The sequence below is a fragment of the Asparagus officinalis genome, chromosome 5 (assembly GCF_001876935.1).
Source record: "Asparagus officinalis chromosome 5, Aspof.V1, whole genome shotgun sequence".
Taxonomy (NCBI): Eukaryota; Viridiplantae; Streptophyta; class Magnoliopsida; order Asparagales; family Asparagaceae; genus Asparagus; species Asparagus officinalis.
Genome location: NC_033798.1, coordinates 83,392,425 through 83,414,807, shown reverse-complemented (window position 1 = coordinate 83,414,807; position 22,383 = coordinate 83,392,425). Strand labels below are relative to the sequence as shown.

The 22,383-nt window shown below is 38.2% G+C and overlaps 1 protein-coding gene and 1 long non-coding RNA gene across 6 annotated transcripts; both read right to left on the bottom strand.

Moving 5' to 3' along the window:
* Window positions 18,716–20,638, bottom strand: LOC109839930. Its single transcript, XR_002246765.1, has 3 exons — window positions 20,531–20,638; window positions 19,247–19,371; window positions 18,716–19,160 (listed from the first exon to the last, which is right to left on the bottom strand). It is a non-coding gene; the product is annotated as an uncharacterized LOC109839930 (long non-coding RNA).
* On the bottom strand, window positions 20,653–22,375 carry LOC109839929 (dynamin-related protein 1C-like). Of its 5 annotated transcripts, XR_002246764.1 has the most exons (6): window positions 22,099–22,375; window positions 21,905–22,012; window positions 21,719–21,784; window positions 21,435–21,547; window positions 21,216–21,319; window positions 20,653–20,835 (listed from the first exon to the last, which is right to left on the bottom strand). XR_002246764.1 is itself a non-coding variant. In XM_020408393.1 (4 exons), exons 1-4 carry the CDS (start codon window positions 22,184–22,186, stop codon window positions 20,804–20,806), a joined length of 294 nt encoding a protein of 97 aa, XP_020263982.1. In that variant the 5' UTR covers window positions 22,187–22,375; the 3' UTR covers window positions 20,653–20,803. The 5 variants fall into 5 exon arrangements, 2 of the variants coding, with proteins under 2 accessions (XP_020263982.1, XP_020263983.1); XR_002246762.1 differs by having other exon boundaries at window positions 21,216–21,589; XR_002246763.1 differs by having other exon boundaries at window positions 21,216–21,547.

The window sequence follows — 22,383 nt, the reverse complement described above, 5'->3', positions numbered from 1 at the left end:
AAATAAATTCTTTTTTTAATATTTGTCATTCTAAAATAATTCCTTCCATAAATAAATTCTAAAAAATATTATAATTATTCTAAAATAACCCCGTTGTTAAAATAAATTCTTTAATCTATTATAATTATTCTAAAAATACTATTTATCACATAATTATGATTTATTTAATCACAAATTAACATAAGTAGATAATTCACAATTTCATCAACAAGCCCACACAGATAATTATTAACAGATCTAAAATTATAGATAATTCATAATAAATACAAAAATTCAAATATGAGCAAGTGGAATCTTACCTTGGGTATATCGTGGACCGTAGTGGGGGCTGTCAGGGTGGGTGCACGGCGTTACGACGGGTTTCGTGGAATCGACGGCTAAATTATAAATTAGAGTGTTAGTACGATGTGTGATATTCAAATTGGTATAACGAGGTGTAGATAAAGAACCCAAGTAAAAGGAATATACCGTGTGATAGACAACACGAAGGGCTACGCATCGGCGAAGGAATCGACGGAAACGTAGGTCGGAGATGGCCAAAAAGTATGGGCGAAGGTGGCTCTGAATTTCAATTTTCTGCAGTGAAGCTCACTGTTTAGGAATCGTCTTCACTGTTCGGAGTCGCCGGAGGAGAGAATAGGTCACAAGGATCATTAGATAATTTAGAGGTGAGCAGTGGCTAGTGGTGACGCTGGCAATGAGCTTCGGTGAAGGTTGGAGCGGCGGATTGGGGAGGTGGCTCGGTCAAGGAGGGGAGGAGACAAAGAGGAGTTGAAGTTGGAGGGAAGCTTGACGGCGACGGGATGGTGGCCGGAGCTGGTGGAGCTGATGAAGGAGTGGTGGTGGTGCTGCTCATTGGGCTTAATAGAGAGGAAGAGCTGGAGTAGAGGAGTTGGGTTTAGGGAGTTGGAGTTATCAAGAGAGAACAAAGGGGAGAGAGCCTTAAGAGAGTGATTAGGAGAGGGAGAGAGACAGACAGAAGATGATGAAGTCGGCGTGTACCTCGTGGGAGTGAGTTTTATCAAAAGAAGTGGGCGAGTGCTTTTGGCAGAAGTGGCGTGTTGTTCTTCGTAGTCAAAAATAAAGGGAGAGAGAGAAAGAGAAAGAGAAAGAGAAAGAGAACATGAGAGAGAGAGAGAGAGAGAGAGAGAGAGAGAGAGAGAGAGAGAGAGAGAGAGAGAGAGAGAGAGAGAGAGATTAAGAAATGGTTTAGTTAATTAATGGGTGTATGAGTTAAAGGTTTTAGGTATTTCATTTTGGTTTGATATTAATCAAGGCAAATTAGCCTAGTGGTTAGATGGTTTGACAACAACTCTGGGGTTCGGTGTTCGAATCCTATGAGCTCTATTTGTTCAAACATTTTTTTATTTTGATTTTATTTTTTATTTTTGTAGAAAATTTCTAGAAAATAGGGGGAAATATAAATACTTTTTTGAAAAATAAATTTTAATATTTAAATACTAGAAAATTTTATTTAAACTGGTAGTGAAGGTTATGGTCCTTACAGTTAGCTCAGCGCGATATAGAATGTCTGAGAGATACTTGTGTTGAGATAGTAGTACACCTCGCGGGCTCTGAGAAATTTTTAGATCAAGAAAATAGCAAAGAGATCCAAGATCATGTGGAACTGTTGTTGTAATTGAGATTTTGTGAACTATATACCGGCAGCATCATCACCTATAATGATCATATCATCTACATAAAGGAGTAATAAAACTCTGCTACGCGATGTAGTGCGAACAAATAAAGAAGCATCTTTATGACTCTCCATAAAGTCCGCCTTGATCACGACATCGCAAAAACACTCAAACCAAGCGCGGGGTGCCTGCTTGAGACCATAAACAGCATGACGAAGGAAACATACGTGTCCCGGAGGAATATTGGACCCTGGAGGCGGTTGCATATATACTGTCTCAGATAAATAGTCATGAAGAAAAAGCATTCTTGATATTCATCTGGTATAAGGGGCAATGATGAGCAGCAACAACCATAAGTAGAGTACGAACAGTGGGCATCTGAGCAACAGGAGCAAAGGTCTCCTCATAAACAATACCTTGTTGCTGAGTAACATCTCGAGCCACTAAACGAGCTTTTCGAAAACTAAGGTGTCAGGGAGATCTCGTGTCCATAGGATAGGGATTGGTTAGTGTAAGAGAAGGCTCAGGTGAGGAAGAATCAATAGAAGGAGATGGAGAGATGTCAGGGAGATCTCGAAAGGAAAACTAAGGTGAAGAAGTAGGTGATGGAGCTGACGGGGAAGCATGATTAGTAAAGTGGAGGAAATTCAAATCATCAGAAGTAGAATAATATGGAGAATCCTCTTCAAACTGAACGTGATGAGATATATGAACTTCACGAGTTATAGAATCATAATAATGATAACCTTGATGTTCCGAACTAATTCCTAAATAGACACAAGAAACAGCTCTGGGAGATAGTTTATCACGTTCGTGAGATGGCAGAAGAACGAAACAGCGACAACCAAAAACACGGACCAGATCATAACGGGGAGGATGAGTATAAACACGATTATGAGAAGTAGCACCGAAAAGAGAGCTAGATGAAGTGATATTAATAGCATGAGTAGTAGTGAGAATAACCTCAGCCCAAAAATGATGAGGAATAGAGTAAGAAATGATCATGAATCGAGCAGTATTGAGGATATGATGATGTTTGCGTTCAGCAATACCATTTTTCTCATGAGTGTAGGGGCATGACTGTTGAAAGATAGTCTCATGTGAGGACATGAAAGAGCGCATGGTAGAGCATATGTACTCTTTGGCACGGTCAGAACAGAAAACTTTAATACGAGATTGCCATTAAGTGAAGATCATAGCAGTGAAGGTTTGATAAGCAGTAAGTACATCAAAGCGATTCTTAAGTAGGTAAACCCATGTAAAATGAGAGAAATCATTTATAAAACTAACATAATATAAGTAGCCAAATGAAGAAGGCGCCCAAATATTAGAATGTACTAAATCAAATAAGAAAGTGGATACAAATGTACTCATTTTAAAAGGTAAAGCATGAATTTAGCCAATTTACAACCAGTACATGACTCAATACTAGAACTAGATGATACAGGACCAAGTAGTCCAGACTGAATAAGACTCTTCGGCCTTTTATTAGACACATGACCAAGTCATCTATGCCACAAATTGGCACAAAGCGAGGTAGATGGTTTTAACGAATAAACAAAAGCAACAAGAGAATGTGGACGTATGGACTCTAGAAGGTGAAGATATTCCAGAAAATACAACTTGTGCCTCCTACGACCCGCACTAACCGTCTTGCCCATCTACAGATCCTCCACAAGATAAGTATTAGAAGAAAATGAGACAAGCAGGCCAGCCATACATAAAGAGCTAATAGAAATTAAATTCAAGCATAACTGAGAAGCCATATAGACGGGACCAAGTGTTAGACGACCAGATGGATCATTTTATGGGGGTAATAGAGCCATACTGAGAGATATATAATAGTTGTCCAGCAGTTGTGTAGATAGGAGGAAGAGAAGATGAAGTGAAGACGGGATAAAAGTGAGGCATTACAAGTCATATGAAAGGAACAGGCAGAGTCAAAAATCCAAGGATCATTCATACCAGAGACCGAAGGGTTAGCTAAAAAACCAGCAAAATGTATACCAGAGAGTTATGTAGTGGATGAAGAGGTGATATGCTGAAAAACATCAAGTTGATAGCGAATACCTTCAATAGCTTGAATAGGAGAGTTTGAAGTGGTAGAAGGTATAGCATTGGTTGTTGAATATCATGTGTGACGCCCCTGGGTTCACACAAGGCTGCAGTCCAAGGTGAAACCAAAAATATCAAACCTGCCATGCATCACACCGTGCAATAACATGTTTCACCATCATAATTAACATCTGTCTAGTAGAATCAACATCTGGGGTAGGTGCAAAACAGGCAAAAGATAATACAAGATATACTGATGAAATGATAGTAATCACGTAAATATCTCATCATCCAACATACAGAAATATATAGTCATGATCTGAGTAGATAAACAGGAATACTCAATAAGTCTCAAATACAAATGTCTGACAAGAGGAAATAAGGCACACCGCCTTTACAACTTCTATAACCAGACTCTCAAATACCTAAACAAAAGTCTACTGTGGAACTCTAAAAGAAAATATATCTAAGTAAACAGCTGAAGCTAAAATGCCTCGCCATCAACCTGCGACTCTCCGGGCTCCTGGCTCGTTACCTGAAAGGGGGAGGGACAACGAGCGTCAAAGCGCTAGCGAGTAACATCACAACCAACCCCAAGGGAACAGGGCTCGTTGTATAAGAAAAATACAGTTAATATATAATAGATCAAAAATCATTAATCTTACTAAAGAGGGTTTTAGTATTTAGAAATTTACAATACGAGCATAGGTACGTCGAGAGAAATAATCCAAACAAGGAAACCCTCATGTATATACCTTATATCTCAAATTGCAAATCTCTAAACACCAAACCCGGGATTCTAGCACAGTAACAATAATAAAAGAAATACGACAAAACACAGAGAATAAATACAGTGCTGTGACATAGCCAACATGAGTATCATGTTATTACTTACATGAATATCATATCAAAATCTACATAAGTGTCATGTCAAACTCACATGAGTGACATGTCAGAAAACGATTAAGTGTCCAAAACATAGACTATATAAATTAAACGTCCAACCCATAGACTGCGTGAAGTAAACGTCCAGCTTATGAACTGAATATAACCGTTGTCCAACGCATGGACCGGATGTGACCGTTGTCCAACGCATGGACCGGATGGTAATGCATATCTAGCACGAGGATTAAATAGCAATGCATGTCCAACACGAGGACTAAGTAGGAAGGGTGTCCAACACGAGGACTAAAAGGTAATGCTTGTCCAACACGAGGACTGAGAAATGGTGAAAATATCATTGAGATACATAGTGAAATCTACCTATATCAATTCACAATCAAAATCAACATGTATATCCACATTTGATACCCTCAGGTCATCTATCATGCATGGATACATAATAAGACAAAAAACAGAGTCAGATGATCCAGGCAAAATCTCAAATATGAGAAAAATACACAGAACAGGAAAATTGCAACAGACAGTGCGTCGGTCGACCGACTCGGTCGACCGTACACTGATATGAGCCTGGCGGTCGACCGCTAGGCATTTCGGTCGACCGACAGAACATCGCGATCGACCGGTGCGGTCGACCGCAGACAAATTCTGCCCCTACAGCGAGCTCAGCGGTCGACTGCACCGGTCGACCGCCAAGCGGACAGAAACCCAATCTGGGTTTTTTGTCAGCTGTTAAACCTGTAACCACGAAAATTTTTATTTGATATTAAAATATTAATGTTTCTAATAATCATATAACCATATACGAAGAAAACATTGGTTAACTTTATTACCCAAAACATTGGTGGACTTTTTATAAACTGAAACACAAGATTTTCGCATCATATGCTATAAAGAACATATTTTTATACTCACATATACGTTTTAGGCTCAACAAATCCCATTAAAACTGATTAGAAAACTTTTAAGAACATAGGAGAGGACTGGGCGAGATGTTACTCGCCTGAGGGGGTATTGTAGAACTCCTGAACACGCGTGAGCATGCTCCTCCTTCGATAGAATCGCTCCAAATCCCGCTGAAACCCTTCGAGACTCCTCAAAAATCTCCAAGAACGGATCTAGGGTTTGGGAGAGAAGAGGGGGGCTACTAGGGTTTGTAAAACAAAAGAAAAGAGGTGATTTTCATGATATAACATGTATATATATAGCAGCAAACCCGAAACCCGAAACCCGAAACTGGAAATTCAGTCTGACTAGGAACATTCGCTTTGGTATTTCGGCTATAACTTTCTCATACGACCTCGGAATAAGGTGATCTAAGATTTGTTGGAAATCTCTTGAAGAGACCTACAACTTTGGTATTATACACTTTTCCAGATTCTTAATAAATCAGTAAGAAAAACATAGAAAAGCTCAACTGGTCAAAATTCCCAGATTCTCACTCTTGGCCTTTGTGCATGATTTGTGTATTTGTACTCACATATATACATATATACATTGAATTGATCTCAAATCAGTTCCTAGCATACTCAAACATCATAATATATTATTTATAAACGCATAACATATTTATTATTATTTATCATAAAGTATTCAAATTTTCGGGGTTTTCGCTCCTGAAAATCATCTTCGATGTCTACACTTAACCATCAAAAATGTAAATACTCCCACTTAACCCCTAATTAAATGGAACAAGTACATCGAGCGAAAAATCCAAACAAGGAACCCCTCATATATATACCATATGTTCCAAGTACTTAGGAGATAAGTGTTAATACCCTCATTTTAGTGTTAAGTATAAACATCACCATACAGGTAACCATAAGCCATAAACAAGTCATACAAAAATTTAATTTACTTGATCAAACAATTGTGGGTAGTTGCGATGTATATCCTCCTCGCGCTCCCGAGAAACCTCCTCAACTCCTTTCCGATTCCACTGAATATTCACTAAGGGAAAAATATCTTGTTTCTAAATTTCTTGTCTTCTCTAGCAAGTATACAAACTGGGATTTCGATCGTAGTCAAATCAACCTGAAACTAAATCTCCGATGCGTTCAACACTCACTGCTGCTCTTATCATGAAGTTGCTTCTTGAACATTAAATTATAAAATACTTTATGTACACTAGACATCGGTGCGGGAAAGTCTAGTCCATATGAAATAGCTCTAATAAGCTCCAAAATCCGAAACGGTCCAATATATCTCAGCTCAAGCTTTCTCCGCCTTCCGAAACGCTGAACGTCTTTCATAAACGATACTTTCAGCATAACTAACTCTTCAAATCTAAAACTCTAAATGTCCTCATCTCTTATCTGCATAGCTCTTTTGCTGACTCTGGGCGGCTAGAATATGTTCTCTGCTCAATGTTACTTTCTCAGTAATCTGTCTCATAAGCTCTGGCCCAAGCATTAAACTATCCTCCGGCTCTACCCAACACATAGGCGATCTGCAATGCCTCCCGTACGATGCTTCATACGGGTCCACACCAATTATCGCTTGATAACTGTTGTTATAAGTGAACTATATCAGTAGAATATGATTCCTTCCATCTACCTTGAAAGTCAATGACATAAGCCCGCGACATGTCCTCCAACATCTGATTTACTCTTTCCGTCTGACCATCCGTCTATGGGTAAATACACTACTGCAAGATAAATCTACTGCCAAGTGATTCTTGGAAACTCTTCCAAAAGTGCGGAGTGAATACTGAACCTCGATTCGATACAATCGTGTCTGAAACTCCATGAAGTTAACTATCTCCCCAACAAATATCCTCGCATATGCCTCGGCGGTATTAGTAGTCCTCACTGGAATGAAATGTGCTGACTTTATTAGTCTATCCATTATCACCCAAACAGAATTATTTTCTTTCTTCGACTTCGGCAACCCTACAATAAAGTTCATAAAAATGTCCGCCCACTTCTATTCCGAAATGGGTAAAGACCGAAGTGTTCCTACCGGTCTCTGATGTTCCACCTTCACTTGCTGACAGGTACGACACTTAGCTATATACTCTGGAATCTTCCTACGCCTATCACTCCACCAAAAGTGTCTCTTTAAGTCCTTGTATATCTTAGTTATTCCTGGATGTACTGAATCGCGAATTCATAGTCCTCAATAAACTCAATCCATCGTTGCTATCTCTGGTTGAGTTCCTTCTGGAAGAAAAGATACTTCAAACTCTGGTGGTCGATGAACAACTCAAATTGCACTCTATACAAGTAATGTCTCGTGACTTCAATACAAATACTACTGCTGTTAACTCCAAATCATGAGTGGTGTAGTTCTGCTCGTGCACTCTAAATATATGCTTCTACCCTTTGAGTCTGCATCAAGACACCTCCTAAATCTGCCAATTATGCCTCGGTGTAAACATCGTATGTTCTATCGTTGCTCGGAATAGTCAAACTGGCGCTGCAGTCAACTTAGCCTTCAAGGTATCAAGGCTTTCTGGCATACCGTGCTCCAAATGAACGGTACACCCTTCTTCGTAAGGCGTGTTAGAGGCGTAGAAATCTTCGAGAAGTCCTGGATGTACACCCCATACTAACCGGTTACACCCAAGAAGTTTCGAATCTCTATCACCGTCTTTAGCGGTTCCAAATCAAGAATTGCTGTAAACTTAGCCGGATTCACTGCTATGCCCTCTTTGCTGTAGACGTGGCTAACAAATCTGACTTCTGAAAACCAAACCCGCATTTACTGAACTTGGCATATAACTGCTGCTCCTAAAGAGTCTGCAATGCTACTCGTGTGTTGCCTCCGATCTCGAAAATATGAGAATATCAAACTGGCCCATGAAGGGACGGAAAAACTCGGTTCATCACATTTATGAATGCCACGGTGCATTAGTCAACCCAAATGACCTGACTAGAAACTCTAAAGATTCACATAAAATTAGGAATACGGTTTTGGGAAAATCCATCTCCCAAATCCGCAACTACGATAACCAGAACGAAGATCAAACTTCGAGAAATACTACATTCTCTGCAACTGATTGAACAAGTCATCGATCCTAGGTAATGAGTACCTATTCCGGATAGTGACCTTGTTCAGCTCTCTATGATCAATACACAATCTCATATTACCGTCCTTCTTCTTCACGAAGAGGACCGGTGCGCCCCATGGAGAAATAACTCCTACAAATAAAACTCTGAGCTAACAACTCGTCCAATTGGGTCTGAAGCTCTCTCATCTCAGCTGGTGCCATACGATAGGGTGCGCGGGATATCGGGGCTGTGCCTGACTGTAACTCAATACAAAACTCCACATCTCTCACCGGAGGTGATTCAGGTATGTCCTAAAAGACATCCTGATACTCTGAGACAACTCTAGTCTCCAATAACTCAGCACCCTGATCCCGTCGCATCACCTCCTCGATGTACGCCAGAAATGACGCCGCAAGTCGGTTGCCCTGAGAGGCGGCTACAATCATCTCGGACCCGTCGGACGCTCGCAACTTGACTGTCTTTGTAAAGAAGTCAATGCTAACATGGTAGGAAGACAACCAATCCATACCAAGGATGACATCGAACCCGGACATACGCAACACTATCAAATCAACTATGAACTCCGACTCGTCTAAACTGACGGTACACCTCCTACAAACGCTCTCCAGAAGCGATCCCTCTCCTAAAGGGGTGAAAACAGATAAAGAGGTGTCTAGTGGCTGAGCTACAAGCTGAAGTCTAGCCATAAATGCATGCGATATGAAGGAATGCGAAGCTCCCGAATCGAAAAGAATACGGGCGGGAAAAGAATTCACAAAGAACGACTGCGGCATTCTAATGCCTTGTGTCCGACCTTGCGACAGTTAAAACAAGTTCCCCTGAACTTGAGCTGCTGTTGTGCTCTCTGATCCCGTTGGGATCCCTTCTTATGAGGGCCCTGCTGTTGCTGTTGAGGTCCAGTCAAGGGTCTCTTGTTCTTACCCTTGTCTCTGACGTGCACTCTCTTAGTACTCCCTTCCTTGTCCCTCTGAAACTTAGTTGTCCTATTTTTTTGAGAAATAGCGGTTTCAGCTACTGGTGGTGGTGGTGTAATGTGATTCGTCACAAGCTCCTCGATTGCTGCTATCCTAGCGACTAGGGGAGCCATAAGATCTACTAGGTACTGAGGAGCCTGCTGCGGCTCAGGTGGTGTCTGATGTGGCTCGGGTGGAGTTTGCTGTGGTTCAACCTGTCCAGATCTCTGAGTACGTGACATATCATATTCTGACATCTCTGTTCAAAAGAAAATAAGAGTTTAGGAGTCAAAATAGACCTCTATAAATAGCGTATCACAATACAATTTTCACCTATATAGTATTTGTATAAATACTTTAAATTTATACAAAATAGTCATCATAAATAATAAAAAAAAATTCTCAAATTTTGAGATATACGCATATATCGTCCTCACTCATACTAGGAAATCCTTACGGACTCTATACATGAATCCTAAGAAACTCTATCCTAGTTCCACGACTCGACACAGGATGATCCTAAGGATATTGGAACTAGAGCTCTGATACCAACTGTGACGCCCCTGGGTTCACACAAAGCTGCAGTCCAAGGTGAAACCAAGAATGTCAAACCTGCCATGCACCACACCGTGCAATAACATGTTTCACCATCACAATTAACATCTGTCTAGTAGTAGTAGAATCAACATCTGGGGTAGGTGCAAAATAGGCAAAAGATAATACAAGATATACTAATGAAATGATAGTAATCACGTAAATATCTCATTATCCAACATACAGAAATATATAGTCATGATCTGAGTAGATAAACAGGAATACTCAATAAGTCTCAAATACAAATGTCTGACAAGAGGAAATAAGGTACACCGCCTTTACAACTTCTATAACCAGACTCTCAAATACCTAAACAAAAGTTTACTGTGGAACTCCAAAAGAAAATATATCTAAGTAAACAGCTGAAGCTAAAATGTCTCGCCATCAACCTGCGACTCTCCGGGCTCCTGGCTCGTTACCTGAAAGGGGGAGGGACAACGAGCGTCAAAGCGCTAGCGAGTAACATCACAACCAACCCCAAGGGAACATGGCTCGTTGTATAAGAAAAATACAGTTAATATATAATAGATCAAAAATCATTAATCTTACTAAAGAGGGTTTTAGTATTTAGAAATTTATAATACGAGCATAGATACGTCGAGCGAAATAATCCAAACAAGGAAACCCTCATGTATATACCTTGCATCTCAAATTGCAAATCTCTAAACACCAAACCCGGGATTCTAGCACAGTAACAATAATAAAAGAAATACGACAAAACACAGAGCATAAAAACAATACTGTGACATAACCAACATGAGTATCATATTATTACTTACATGAATATCATATCAAAATCTACATAAGTGTCATGTCAAACTCACATGAGTGACATGTCAGAAAACGATTAAGTGTCCAAAACATAGACTATATAAATTAAACGTCCAACCCATAGATTGCGTGAAGTAAACGTCCAGCTTATGAACTGAATATAACCGTTGTCCAACGCATGGACCGGATGTGACCGTTGTCCAACGCATGGACCGGATGTGACCGTTGTCCAACGCATGGACCGGATGGTAATGCATATCCAGCACGAGGATTAAATAGCAATGCATGTCCAACACGAGGACTAAGTAGGAAGGGTGTCCAACACGAGGACTAAAAGGTAATGCTTGTCCAACACGAGGACTGAGAAATGGTGAAAATATCATTGAGATACATTGTGAAATCTACCTATATCAATTCACAATCAAAATCAGCATGTATATCCACATTTGATACCCTCAGGTCATCTATCATGCATGGATACATAATAAGACTAAAAACCAGAGTCAGATGATCCAGGCAAAATCTCAAATATGAGAAAAATACACAGAACAGGAAAATTGCAACAGACAGTGCGTCGGTCGACCGACTCGGTCGACCGTACACTGATATGAGCCTGGCGGTCGACCGCTAGGCATTTCGGTCGATCGACAGAACATCGCGATCGACCGGTGCGGTCGACCGCAACATTGGTGGACTTTTTTATAAACTGAAACACAAGATTTTCGCATCATATGCTATAAAGAACATATTTTTATACTCACATATATGTTTTAGGCTCAACAAATCCCATTAAAACTGATTAGAAAACTTTTAAGAACATAGGAGAGGACTGGGCGAGATGTTACTCGCCTGAGGGGGTATTGTAGAACTCCTGAACACGCGTGAGCATGCTCCTCCTTCGATAGAATCGCTCCAAATCCCGCTGAAACCCTTCGAGACTCCTCAAAAATCGCCAAGAACAGATCTAGGATTTGGGAGAGAAGAGGGGGGGCTGCTAGGGTTTGTAAAACAGAAGAAAAGAGGTGATTTTCGTGATATAACATGTATATATATAGCAGCAAACCCGAAACCCGAAACCCGAAACCCGAAACTGGAAATTCAGTCTGACTAGGAACATTCTCTTCGGTATTTTGGCTATAACTTTCTCATACGACCTCGGAATAAGGTGATATAAGATTTGTTGGAAAGATCTTGAAGAGACCTACAACTTTGGTATTATACACGTTTCCAGATTCTTAATGAATCAGTGAGAAAAACATAGAAACTCTTAACTAGTCAAAATTCCCAGATTCTCACTCTTGGCCTTTGTGCATGATTTGTGTATTTGTACTCACATATATACATATATACATTGAATTGATCTCAAATCAGTTCCTAGCATACTCAAACATCATAATATATTATTTATAAACGCATAACATATTTATTATTATTTATCATAAAGTATTCAAATTTTCGGTGTTTTACATCATGTCTCCACGATTATTATTTTGATGATAACAAATTATACTATGTGTGTTATAAAAATACACTAACATTTATATGCAGCTTTCAACATTAAATATAATCAAGTACAAGATGAGTTCAAGGCATTATGAAGTAAAGAAGATGAAGAACATATACATCAATGTAATTTTGTTTTGCATTTTTCTTTACTTAGAAATATTGTACAAGCCTTGATCACTCACACACACACACACATAGAGATTAGAACACACTAACACAGGCTTAGTGTATTGGTTAACTATAGAAATCCCCTATATTAACCATTAGAGTTTATAGTTAATAAGTGAGTGTCAAAACATTTAATTCATATCATTTTAACCCTTAGTAGTCGACTAATTAGAATAGTAGTCGACTACTCAAGCCTATGACTGGAATATAAGTTTCTGTCAATTTATAGTGTAGTCGACTAATCTACTTTATAGTCGACTACAAGAGGCAAAAACAACTTCTCAAGTTTCTATTAAGTTTCTGTAATTTTACAGTGTAGTCGACTAATCAACTTTATAGTCGACTACTAAAGGCAAATTCTGTTTTTCAAGTTTCTGTCTGATTACAGTGTAGTTGACTAATGACCATTATAGTCGATTACTAAGAAATTTTTGACTTCACAGAGTCTGTTGAGACTCAGTGTAGTCGACTACTTTGTCCTGTAGTCGACTACAGATACAGTTTTTCCAGAATTCTAAGTTTGAATTAGTGACAGTTTATAGCCGTTTTTAAACGTTTTTAAAGTTTAAAAATTTGTCTTTCAAGGGCTATAAAAAGGTTATTTGTTCAGAAAAATGTACCATATATACATACCCATAAGCTTTGTTCTTGGTGCATGTTTCAAGAATCAAAAATTCATATTTTGTTGAAAAGATTGTTTCTAAAATTGCCTTTCATCCTCATTCAAATTACATATTATTTAGGGAATTTCTAGAGGTTAAAATTATTCCTAAGCCACTGCTACACAACACTACAAATCAAGGCTTATAGGAATTGAGTTGTTTGATTCAAGGAAAGTTCTCTCGGTTTGAGAGAGGTTAATCTCTTAGTCTAGAGATTGGTGTACAATTAGCAAAGTTTTGTCAATTGGTGTTGTAATTTGCAGGGACTTACAAATTGGTCAGGTTAGTTTTAATTTTGTACTTGGTTCAAAATTATAGTGGAAATCTCAAGCGGGATTTGCTTGGGGACTGAATGTACACCGGATTGGTGGAACCAGTATAAAATCTCTTGTTTGTGATTGTGATTTTCTGAGATTGTTGCCATTCTTTATTGTAATTTATTATCTACTTTGCATAAATTTTAAAAGAATACTATTCACCCCCCTCTAGTGTTCTAGTGTATCTATTTCAGATCCTACATTGGCCAACAATCCTGGTGTACGAGAGGGTTGAGACTGACGGGGTCGCCGCTCACAACCAGTACCTGAGGAACGTAACTCAGGATGAAGCTTGAAGCATGACTCAATGCGGTGTCCTTCCTTCTTGTAATATTTGCAAGAGAGCTTAGATCGAGCCTATAGAGAGTGAGCCTGTTGAGAAATATGATTCATAACAGGAGCAATGACAAGTACAGACAGAGCAGTCTTGAGTGAAGAGGTAGGAGTGTCTGTTGATAAATTGAGTCGTGTGTCTACTGTCGGGTCTCATAAGCAGTGAGAGCTCCCATAACTAAGGCCAAAGTTAGAAATTAAGACTGATGAAGTAGTTGATTAGCCATAGTTGAATATTCAAGAAGAGACTAAAATAGTTGATGCACCTCATGTCGTTCGTACCAGGCTAGCCAGTTTTCATATGTGGAATCACGCCCAGGAAGCATGGAGCGTAATTCTATCCAAAAAACTTACATTTGTCTAAAATAAGACTGCAGAGAGGAACTACATTTGCATTGTAGAGCAATGTGTTGCTGAAGATATGCCTCCCATGCATCAGAACACTCAGTGAAATGCTCAGTGAGGTGAGTCCACATGTCATGAGCAGAGGGAAGCGAACCAATTTCGACAGTGAGACCAGAGCTAACACAGCGAATGAGATAATCCATAACACAAAATTCCTGCAACTGCCAGTCCAAACTCTTCTTGACATAGAGAGTACATGCGGTTTGAAGATCGGTATCACCACATAGTATTAGATGAAGCAACAATGCTGATGGACGGTGGAACTGGTCTCGTACTGATGAGATGATCAACCAGACCAGGCCACACAAGGCATTGGTGATAATGGTGGATCACCCTGCACGGTCACTTTGATCATTGAGGGGCAGGGGTGGTTTGACATCTTCTCTAGAGGAGCCATAACAACAAACCGAAGTTCAAGATAATAATATTTGAACGAAAAAACCCAAAGGTTAGAATAGAACCAGAAGGTTTAAAATAGAATCTGAAGGTTATATATATATAAGGTTATATAAATCTCAACAAAATCTTCAATTAAATCGCTCTCAATTAGCGGAGATCGTGTTGAAAAATCACGACGACAATTTGTGGACAGAGATCATAGCGGACAATCAGATCTCCAGCGACAGAGATTGCAGGATTGAGCAGATCTCCACCGAGATCTATGATATTGGCAGCGGCAGACTCATCAACAGCAGTCGAGATCTCCTGCGGCGACTGAGATCGGCGATTAAGAAGGGAAATTTTTATTTATTTGAAATTTTTTTATTATTTAGGAAGCCCTAAACCAAGCTCTGATATAATGTTAAAGTTATTAGACCCTAAGGCCACTAGGAAAGAACCCTAGAGAGGGGTGAATAGGGTTTATGCTAATCTAATCCGATTTTATGCTAATTAAAATCGGATTAACAAATATATCCTAGTAAGTATGATATGCTACAAGATATGTGCAAGGATATACAATATAAACAAGGGTAAACAATATGATCATGCAAGATATGTGCAAGGATATACAATATAAACAAGGGTAAACAATATGATCATGCAACAATGGCGATATAACAATATAACAAGGGTAAACAATATGATCATGCAACAATGGCGATATAACAATATGCAAGAATAAATACGCCAATGCTAAACTCAAACACAAGGAAATGATCACGGAGTTCAGACCTTCCGTCCTACGTCTCCGCTCCCCACTCCCAGGGAGAATCCACTACACAACCCGGTTTGAAAACCGGAACTTCTCTACACACTCGGTTTTCTAGCTAATCGAAAACTCTACACACTCGGTTATCAAGTCAACCGGCAACTCTCACAAATCCTCACAAAGTACATACACAAGCTACAACTTCAAGTGTTGTTCCTCACGTATCGACTCCCTTAAGTGCTCAGAATTATCACCTCTCACTAGGTCACCGACGCCACTCCTCTTGGTATTGACTCCGTCCTCACCACACACTCATCTCGGTGTACAAGTGTATTACAAAGTGAACTTCACAATTAGGCACATAATACAAATAAATTTGTTCTCTATAATGGATGAGAACACAATGTAAGCTCACACTCTAAGTCACACAATCCCTCAACCCAATTATACAATGTATGCAAATACAATAAGCTCAATGGTTGTGTGTGTAAGCAAAGAGTAAATAAAATCAACTAAACTCAATATAAACACTAGCTTAATAAAATGATAATTAAACAATATAAATGTAAAGCTAGATTGAGTTTAGGGAAACTTCTCTATAGATAACAAGAGAGAGGGAGAAGAGTGAATGCTCAAACACCAAGGATGATCTCCACTTGCTCTTGTGAAATTCTCTTCACAAACAAAACTCTTAAACACTCTTTTAAACAAACTAAAATAAAATTTAAACCCTTGTTAAACTTGTTTAAAACATTCTCTTAGTTGATTAAAATAGTTGATGTAAAGAGGTATATATAGGCTTGAAGAAACCAGCCCAAGAATCCAACAAAATCCCATAAAATATTAAAATAAACAAATCTGGAAACTAACCGTTACTGTGTAACGGCTCTCTGATAAGTCGACTTATGAGTCGACTCATGAGTCGACTTATGAGTCGGCTTATATGAGTCGACTCAGCAGAAGAAAAATTACAACTCCACTGCACTTCGTGAGTCGACTTATGAGTCGACTAATGAGTCGACTAAACGTGCACAGATCTGAAATGCACAGAAAAACCCAACTTTAAACCATGTTAAAAAATATCAAATATATTCCAAAAATTATGAAACTTTGGAAAATGATTGTAGACATGATAATAAACATGCTACAAAAACTAGTTTTCAAAAAAGACCTCCCAAATGAGAAATATCATTATTTTTTAAAATAGTCTAAAACATGAAAATGTGAACACATGAATTTTGACATTTTGGCTAAACCATGTTTTGAAACTTTATAAAATGATTTTGTGGACTTAATGAATGATTGTTAAGTCCATAAACCATGAAAACAATATTTTCTCAAAATTTCATATTCTATGCAATATATTCTTAAACAAAATAGAGTATGAAACATATGATTATATATGAGAATGTAAATTCATATCTATATAGCTAAACCAAAACAGAATAATAAATATGAAATATGTAATATCATATTTATAAACAGACGAAGGAAATCAAATCAAATAGGAGTAATCTATCTAAATCCTTCAATTGGTTAATCTGTTTTTTTTTATTACAAAAAAGATAATGCATATACATAACATTTTGGTTATTCATTCAATTGTCATAATCCTTCAATTGTCTTGATAACCCAGTTACCCTATTCGATTATACGATGACTTCCTTTACTCAACTTCTCTTAATTACCCATTTTCTTAAATCTCATGAGAATTTCTATAAACAACCAAAAATTTAAATATTCATAAATCTGATTATCTTAATCTACTCAAAAGAATGTGATAGGAACTACAGATAAGGTGACCATGTCTATTATTTCAAGATGGCCACATGATACAGCTGACCGTGATTAAGCCTCGCAGCGAGCAAATTCTATGCCACCCAAAAAAAGTATAATTCTACGAATCTCTTTATTTGCTCTTCTAACACCTTGGTCCTTAGTCATTGCTGATAATTTACTAATTCCTAAAACCAAAATTTGGTGATAAAAACATGCCAAACTATACAGGAGGAAAATCATCATATTTGCAGTTGCAACTAATCTACTAAAAAGAATATGATAGGAACTATAGATAAGGTGACCATGTCTATTATGTTGAATAGAGCATTTCAGGATGACCACATGATACAGCAGACTTTGATCAACCCTCTGCAGCGAGCAAATTCTATGCTACCCAGAAAAAGTATAATTCTGTGAATCTCTTAAAGTCGATAATAATAATAAGTATTAGTTCCCTAGTGAACAATACAAACACATGGGAATGATCTCAAAATTGTTAAGGCTCACCAAAAATTTTCAAAAGTTTGAAGTTTCCATGCTACATATAATAGATCTATAACTGGCCTCCAAATATATAACAACTCCATGGAGAATTCCAGATGCCAGGCATCACTATTTATCCCACTTTATCCAACAAAAATGTCATGCTTCTAATTCCATTGATGCAATTGTTCTGGTTCTAACTAAAAATATCAATTACTAACAGGCCAACCTAAAAGTTCCAGTTCCAATTCCAATTGATTAAGTAGTCATGTAAATTTCACGATCATACTACAAATAGGAATTTCTATAGTTCATCTCATTAAAGAGCCCATTAGAGTGTATAAATATGACAAGAAATGCCAATGCACTGAGATTTATTATGCACTAAGCCATCCAAACCGACCCCCTCGGGTTCGGTTTGCGTTCTCAGTTTCGCCAAATTCCTTACGGTTTGAGAGATATTTGCATTTTTATTCGTTTTTTACTATTTTTAGTAATATTTTAGGAGTCTGTTTTGTTTAGGAAACAAATCCGATTTGATCTCAGATTTGATCTAGACTTTTCTAATCATAAGGAGTCTTTTTAGGAGTTTTAATATTTTAAGAATTCTTTACCATTTTTGGTAAGTTGAGAGTCATTGTAGGAATTAGAGTCCTTGTAGGAGTCTTGTTTTTTTATTTAAGAAGAGTCTTGTAAGCCCTAGAGGCATAACTTTTGATAAATAAAATTTTATTTTTCCTCAATATTTCTTCATGGATTTGAAGCTTTTCGTGGATTCGAAGATCGTTCTTTGTGGATTCAGAGAACACCCTTGGTGGATTCCGAGGTTACAACTTCCGCGCTGCGTCAGCTACCAATGGGTGGAACAATGGAGGATATATCAGAAGGAGTGATACCATTCCTTCATCGATAAGGAAACTTATATAGTATACAATACTTTACGGGATGGTTTAGAACCGATGACCAGTCAATCCAGAAGCATTTGGATATGATGAACAACATATCGGTATTTATGCGTAATTTCATTACAAGCAACCCGAGGCCTTCTTATTACGGATACAAGGACATCGATCTGGGGAGGAACAAGAGGGTTCTTCCCAGCTATAATGACTCTAGGGTTTGGGGGGAGAGGAATTTCAAGGGGAACTTCAAGAGGCTGGCAAGGATTAAGAGGGAAGTTGATGCAGGGAATTATTTCAGGAGTGAGCAAAGTATTCCGCCTTATAATTCATGGGTAGGGGTTTCAGCGTCATTGTCGTCGCCGACCTCGAACCCTTTGAGCGTGACTCTTCAGTTCTCCACCGATGCTTGTATTTGCACAAACAAACAAAGTCTTTGACTTTGCATCAACATGTACACTATAGGTATTGGTGATTTAAATAAACAAGTTTGGTTTTGTATTGTTGTTGCGTTCTTCAATCGATGATCCTGATGCTGTTCCAAGACAAGTTGAGAGTGCTGTGAGTGATTTAAATAAAACGAGCTTGCTACTTCTGCTGCTGAAGAAACAAATATATTACTTATTTGGTTAGTTACTGTTTCCACATTTCCCAATCTTTGTATATCAACAGGATTCAGTTTTTAGTTTCCCAGATTGCGCTTGATCCAAGTCTTTAGCCTTGTTATCTGATGAAGCAAGAGTAGCCTGAAAATCAGACTGTTTGATTAGATATTCAAAGAAACTATTAGGATATAGATGGAAACTCGCATACATTACTGATCATGAAAGATAAACATAAATAAAATAATAACATGGGTAAAAAAAAGCAGCCGGATGATGAATAACCTCTCAATCTTCAACCTCAGATGGCCTCTTTGTGAGTATTCTGCTAGTCTTATCCAACAACCCAATAATAAATAGCCAACAAACATCATGCATAAATATATTAACTACATTACATGAAAATTTCATACAAAATATTATTTGCTCAGTTTCTTTTACAGAACAAATATTTCTTCCATCAATTTTCTACATGACCTTTCAAATTGTGAGTCCTGATTCAAAAGATCCAATCCTTGCATTTGGCTTTGCTCTCTACTTATTTTCATGCACCTTTTACTTCAGCCAATCCTTCAGACAACTTATGCTACACTATTATGTTAATTGAATAATTATTGAATTCTGCTTTCGCATACCAAAATGAATTCTCAAGGGTTCTGTACCGAGTAGAGCCCAGAGATTGATACTAAGATCAAAGAAAATGCTATTACAAATCAACATATCTATCTCTACACTAAGTCTAAACTCCGAAGACATGTATATATTTTCAATTAGTCATACTTTTCTAGTTCTGAAGCTTCAGGACATCATAGGATAATTGTAACACCACTCCCTCAATAACTTCTATCATTATTGGGTTTCTTATGTGTCATTAAGGCTTCATCCTATCAGGAAAATATATTAAGAAATCTCAAGTCTACAGTAACGGAGCAGAATCTCTTTCCCAGAAGCACTATCAGAAGTCCACAGAAATCCTATAGTACTCAGAAGACAAAGCTGCAACGACATATTTTTTTATGGCTATGATTGTGATGTTGGTGATATATCCTTATTAGTTGCACATAATTCAATAGCTTTCCTCAATTCTCAAAATTTTACCGGTAAATCCCATCAGCATACTGCGAAGGAGCATGTAGAAACAACACCTAGCATGTGGTACGCTAGTGTATAGCATTTAAATGTAGTTAAGAATATCAATCAATATTTAATCTCAATTGGCCTCCAAAATCTACAGCTTAGTTTTTAGAGGTATGAAATTTTAAGAATTATTAAGAGCATCAATCAAAGATCTCTCAAATTTTACCTTGCCATCTCAGCTCGCCTCTTCGCCTGCTCAACAATCTCAGCATTTAAATGTAGTTAAGATTATTATTTTGTCGTGAGCTGACTCTATTGCATCAACACTTGGCTTGTGACCATTTAAATGTAGTTAAGATTATTATTTTGTCGTGAGCTGACTCTATTGCATCAACACTTGGCTTGTGACCCCCATATTTGTTTACCAGAAAGTTCCTTGCAGCTTGAATTTCTTCTTTAGATGCCTCTCTACCGATTCCAAGTCGTTTATAAGGGTCCTTTACGTCAATCCTTGGAAAGACACCTGAATGGCTGAATCAACAAAGAAAGATTAAATATTATTGTCGTCATATTTATATTGGTGTAAATGGCTTTAAAGAGAGTAAATGATGCAGATACAGATCAAATATTGGTGTTATCATATTTATATTTGCTTCTTCTGATGGATATAATACAAAATAGTCTCTAACTGGTGACCCAAGTGTGTGTGTGTGTGTGTGTTGAATAAGTTCTTTCGTTTGCATAGGATATTGTCATTGTGGTCATATTAGGCTAGTCTGGCTAAGAGAAACTGTATCACTGTTTGTAATACGCATATACTTGATAGCACATATCTCGTAAATAATTGTGCATGATGTTCGTAACACCAATATCAAGCATTCATGAGAAACTAAAAGAAAGAGGGTATCTACGGGTTGAATCATCAGCCATGTCACCAAATGCAGCATATACGCTGCTCTTTATCCTGACGGGTCTTCCAACCGAAACTCTGCGAACTGTCACGGCCAAATATTTCCTACAGTAATGTAGTGACCCCAAGGAACTCAAGTAAGAAGCTTGTCGAATGAAATCATCAAAATAAAAATAAGTTAAAAAGGGTTTGGAGAAGCAAATGCCATTATGCATAGTACCTATCCGTATGAGATAAAAATCTCAACTTCAGTTTAATGAACCCATTAGAAATCAAGGACGAAGACCCAACAGAGAAATTAGAACCTCTTGCTCGTGCCGCGTAGCAGGATATCTTTTGGGAATTAAACGTTAAACCAGATATAGACATCTCAGACTACATAAATGAGCACAAAATAGAAAAAAAAACTCAGGTTTTAGCTTTACTTGAATTTAGGAAGGGGAGGGGTGGATTTTCATTTTACAAATTACATAACGATGGCATCATCATAATGGTTAAAGATACCTCCTTTGTGTTTGGAGAGTTCAGCCTCAGCCGCCATTGACAATTCGGAGGTTATATCTTTAAACCCTATATCATTTAGATCAAATGTGAGCTATAAATCACAATGGAAGCCCAAATTCCTTTTTCTATATTATTAGAATGCCCAAACATCTATTTTATATATGCAAATCACCAAAAATTATTTACCAAAATCAGTGAATTTCCTCCTTGGCGAGTGCAGACACTCCGCATAATCCCCTCCCTGACCCTCCGTCTTGTGTAGCTGAAGCACCAACGACCTCCTCATCACAATCCCTTCACAACATCAAATTTTCAAAATCAGAAAAAGAAAAATTACAATCGTGCCATCAAGAAGCATCAAAATCGAAAGAAACACTAACCAGACCCCCTCGGGAGAAAATCTCTCCCCACGATGCTCTCTAGAGAGAGAGAGAGAGAGAGAGACTGACGAGGGATTGACGAGACCATCCCCTTTCTTGGAAACGAATTGGATTCAAACGAACGGGTTTCACCCGTTTTGTGGACGAAATTAAGGTAAGAAGGTAAATCGGCTAAATAATGTATAGAGAGGGGTAGAGGAACTGAGGAGAGAGCGATTGACGACGGGGAAGCAGGGGCGGGGGAGGTCGAGAGGAGAGAACGATTAAAATGGGGGTGGGGGGTGT

Excerpts from the sequence above, each read along its gene's own strand:
- LOC109839929 (XM_020408393.1), bottom strand. The coding sequence starts at position 22,186 with ATGGTCTCGTCAATCCCTCGTCAGTCTCTCTCTCTCTCTCTCTCTCTA. Across the intron at positions 22,013-22,098 it reads TTTTCTCCCGAGGGGGTCTG|GGATTGTGATGAGGAGGTCG; the intron begins GTTAGTGTTTCT and ends GATGTTGTGAAG. Across the intron at positions 21,785-21,904 it reads GAGGAAATTCACTGATTTTG|GGTTTAAAGATATAACCTCC; the intron begins GTAAATAATTTT and ends TAAATGATATAG.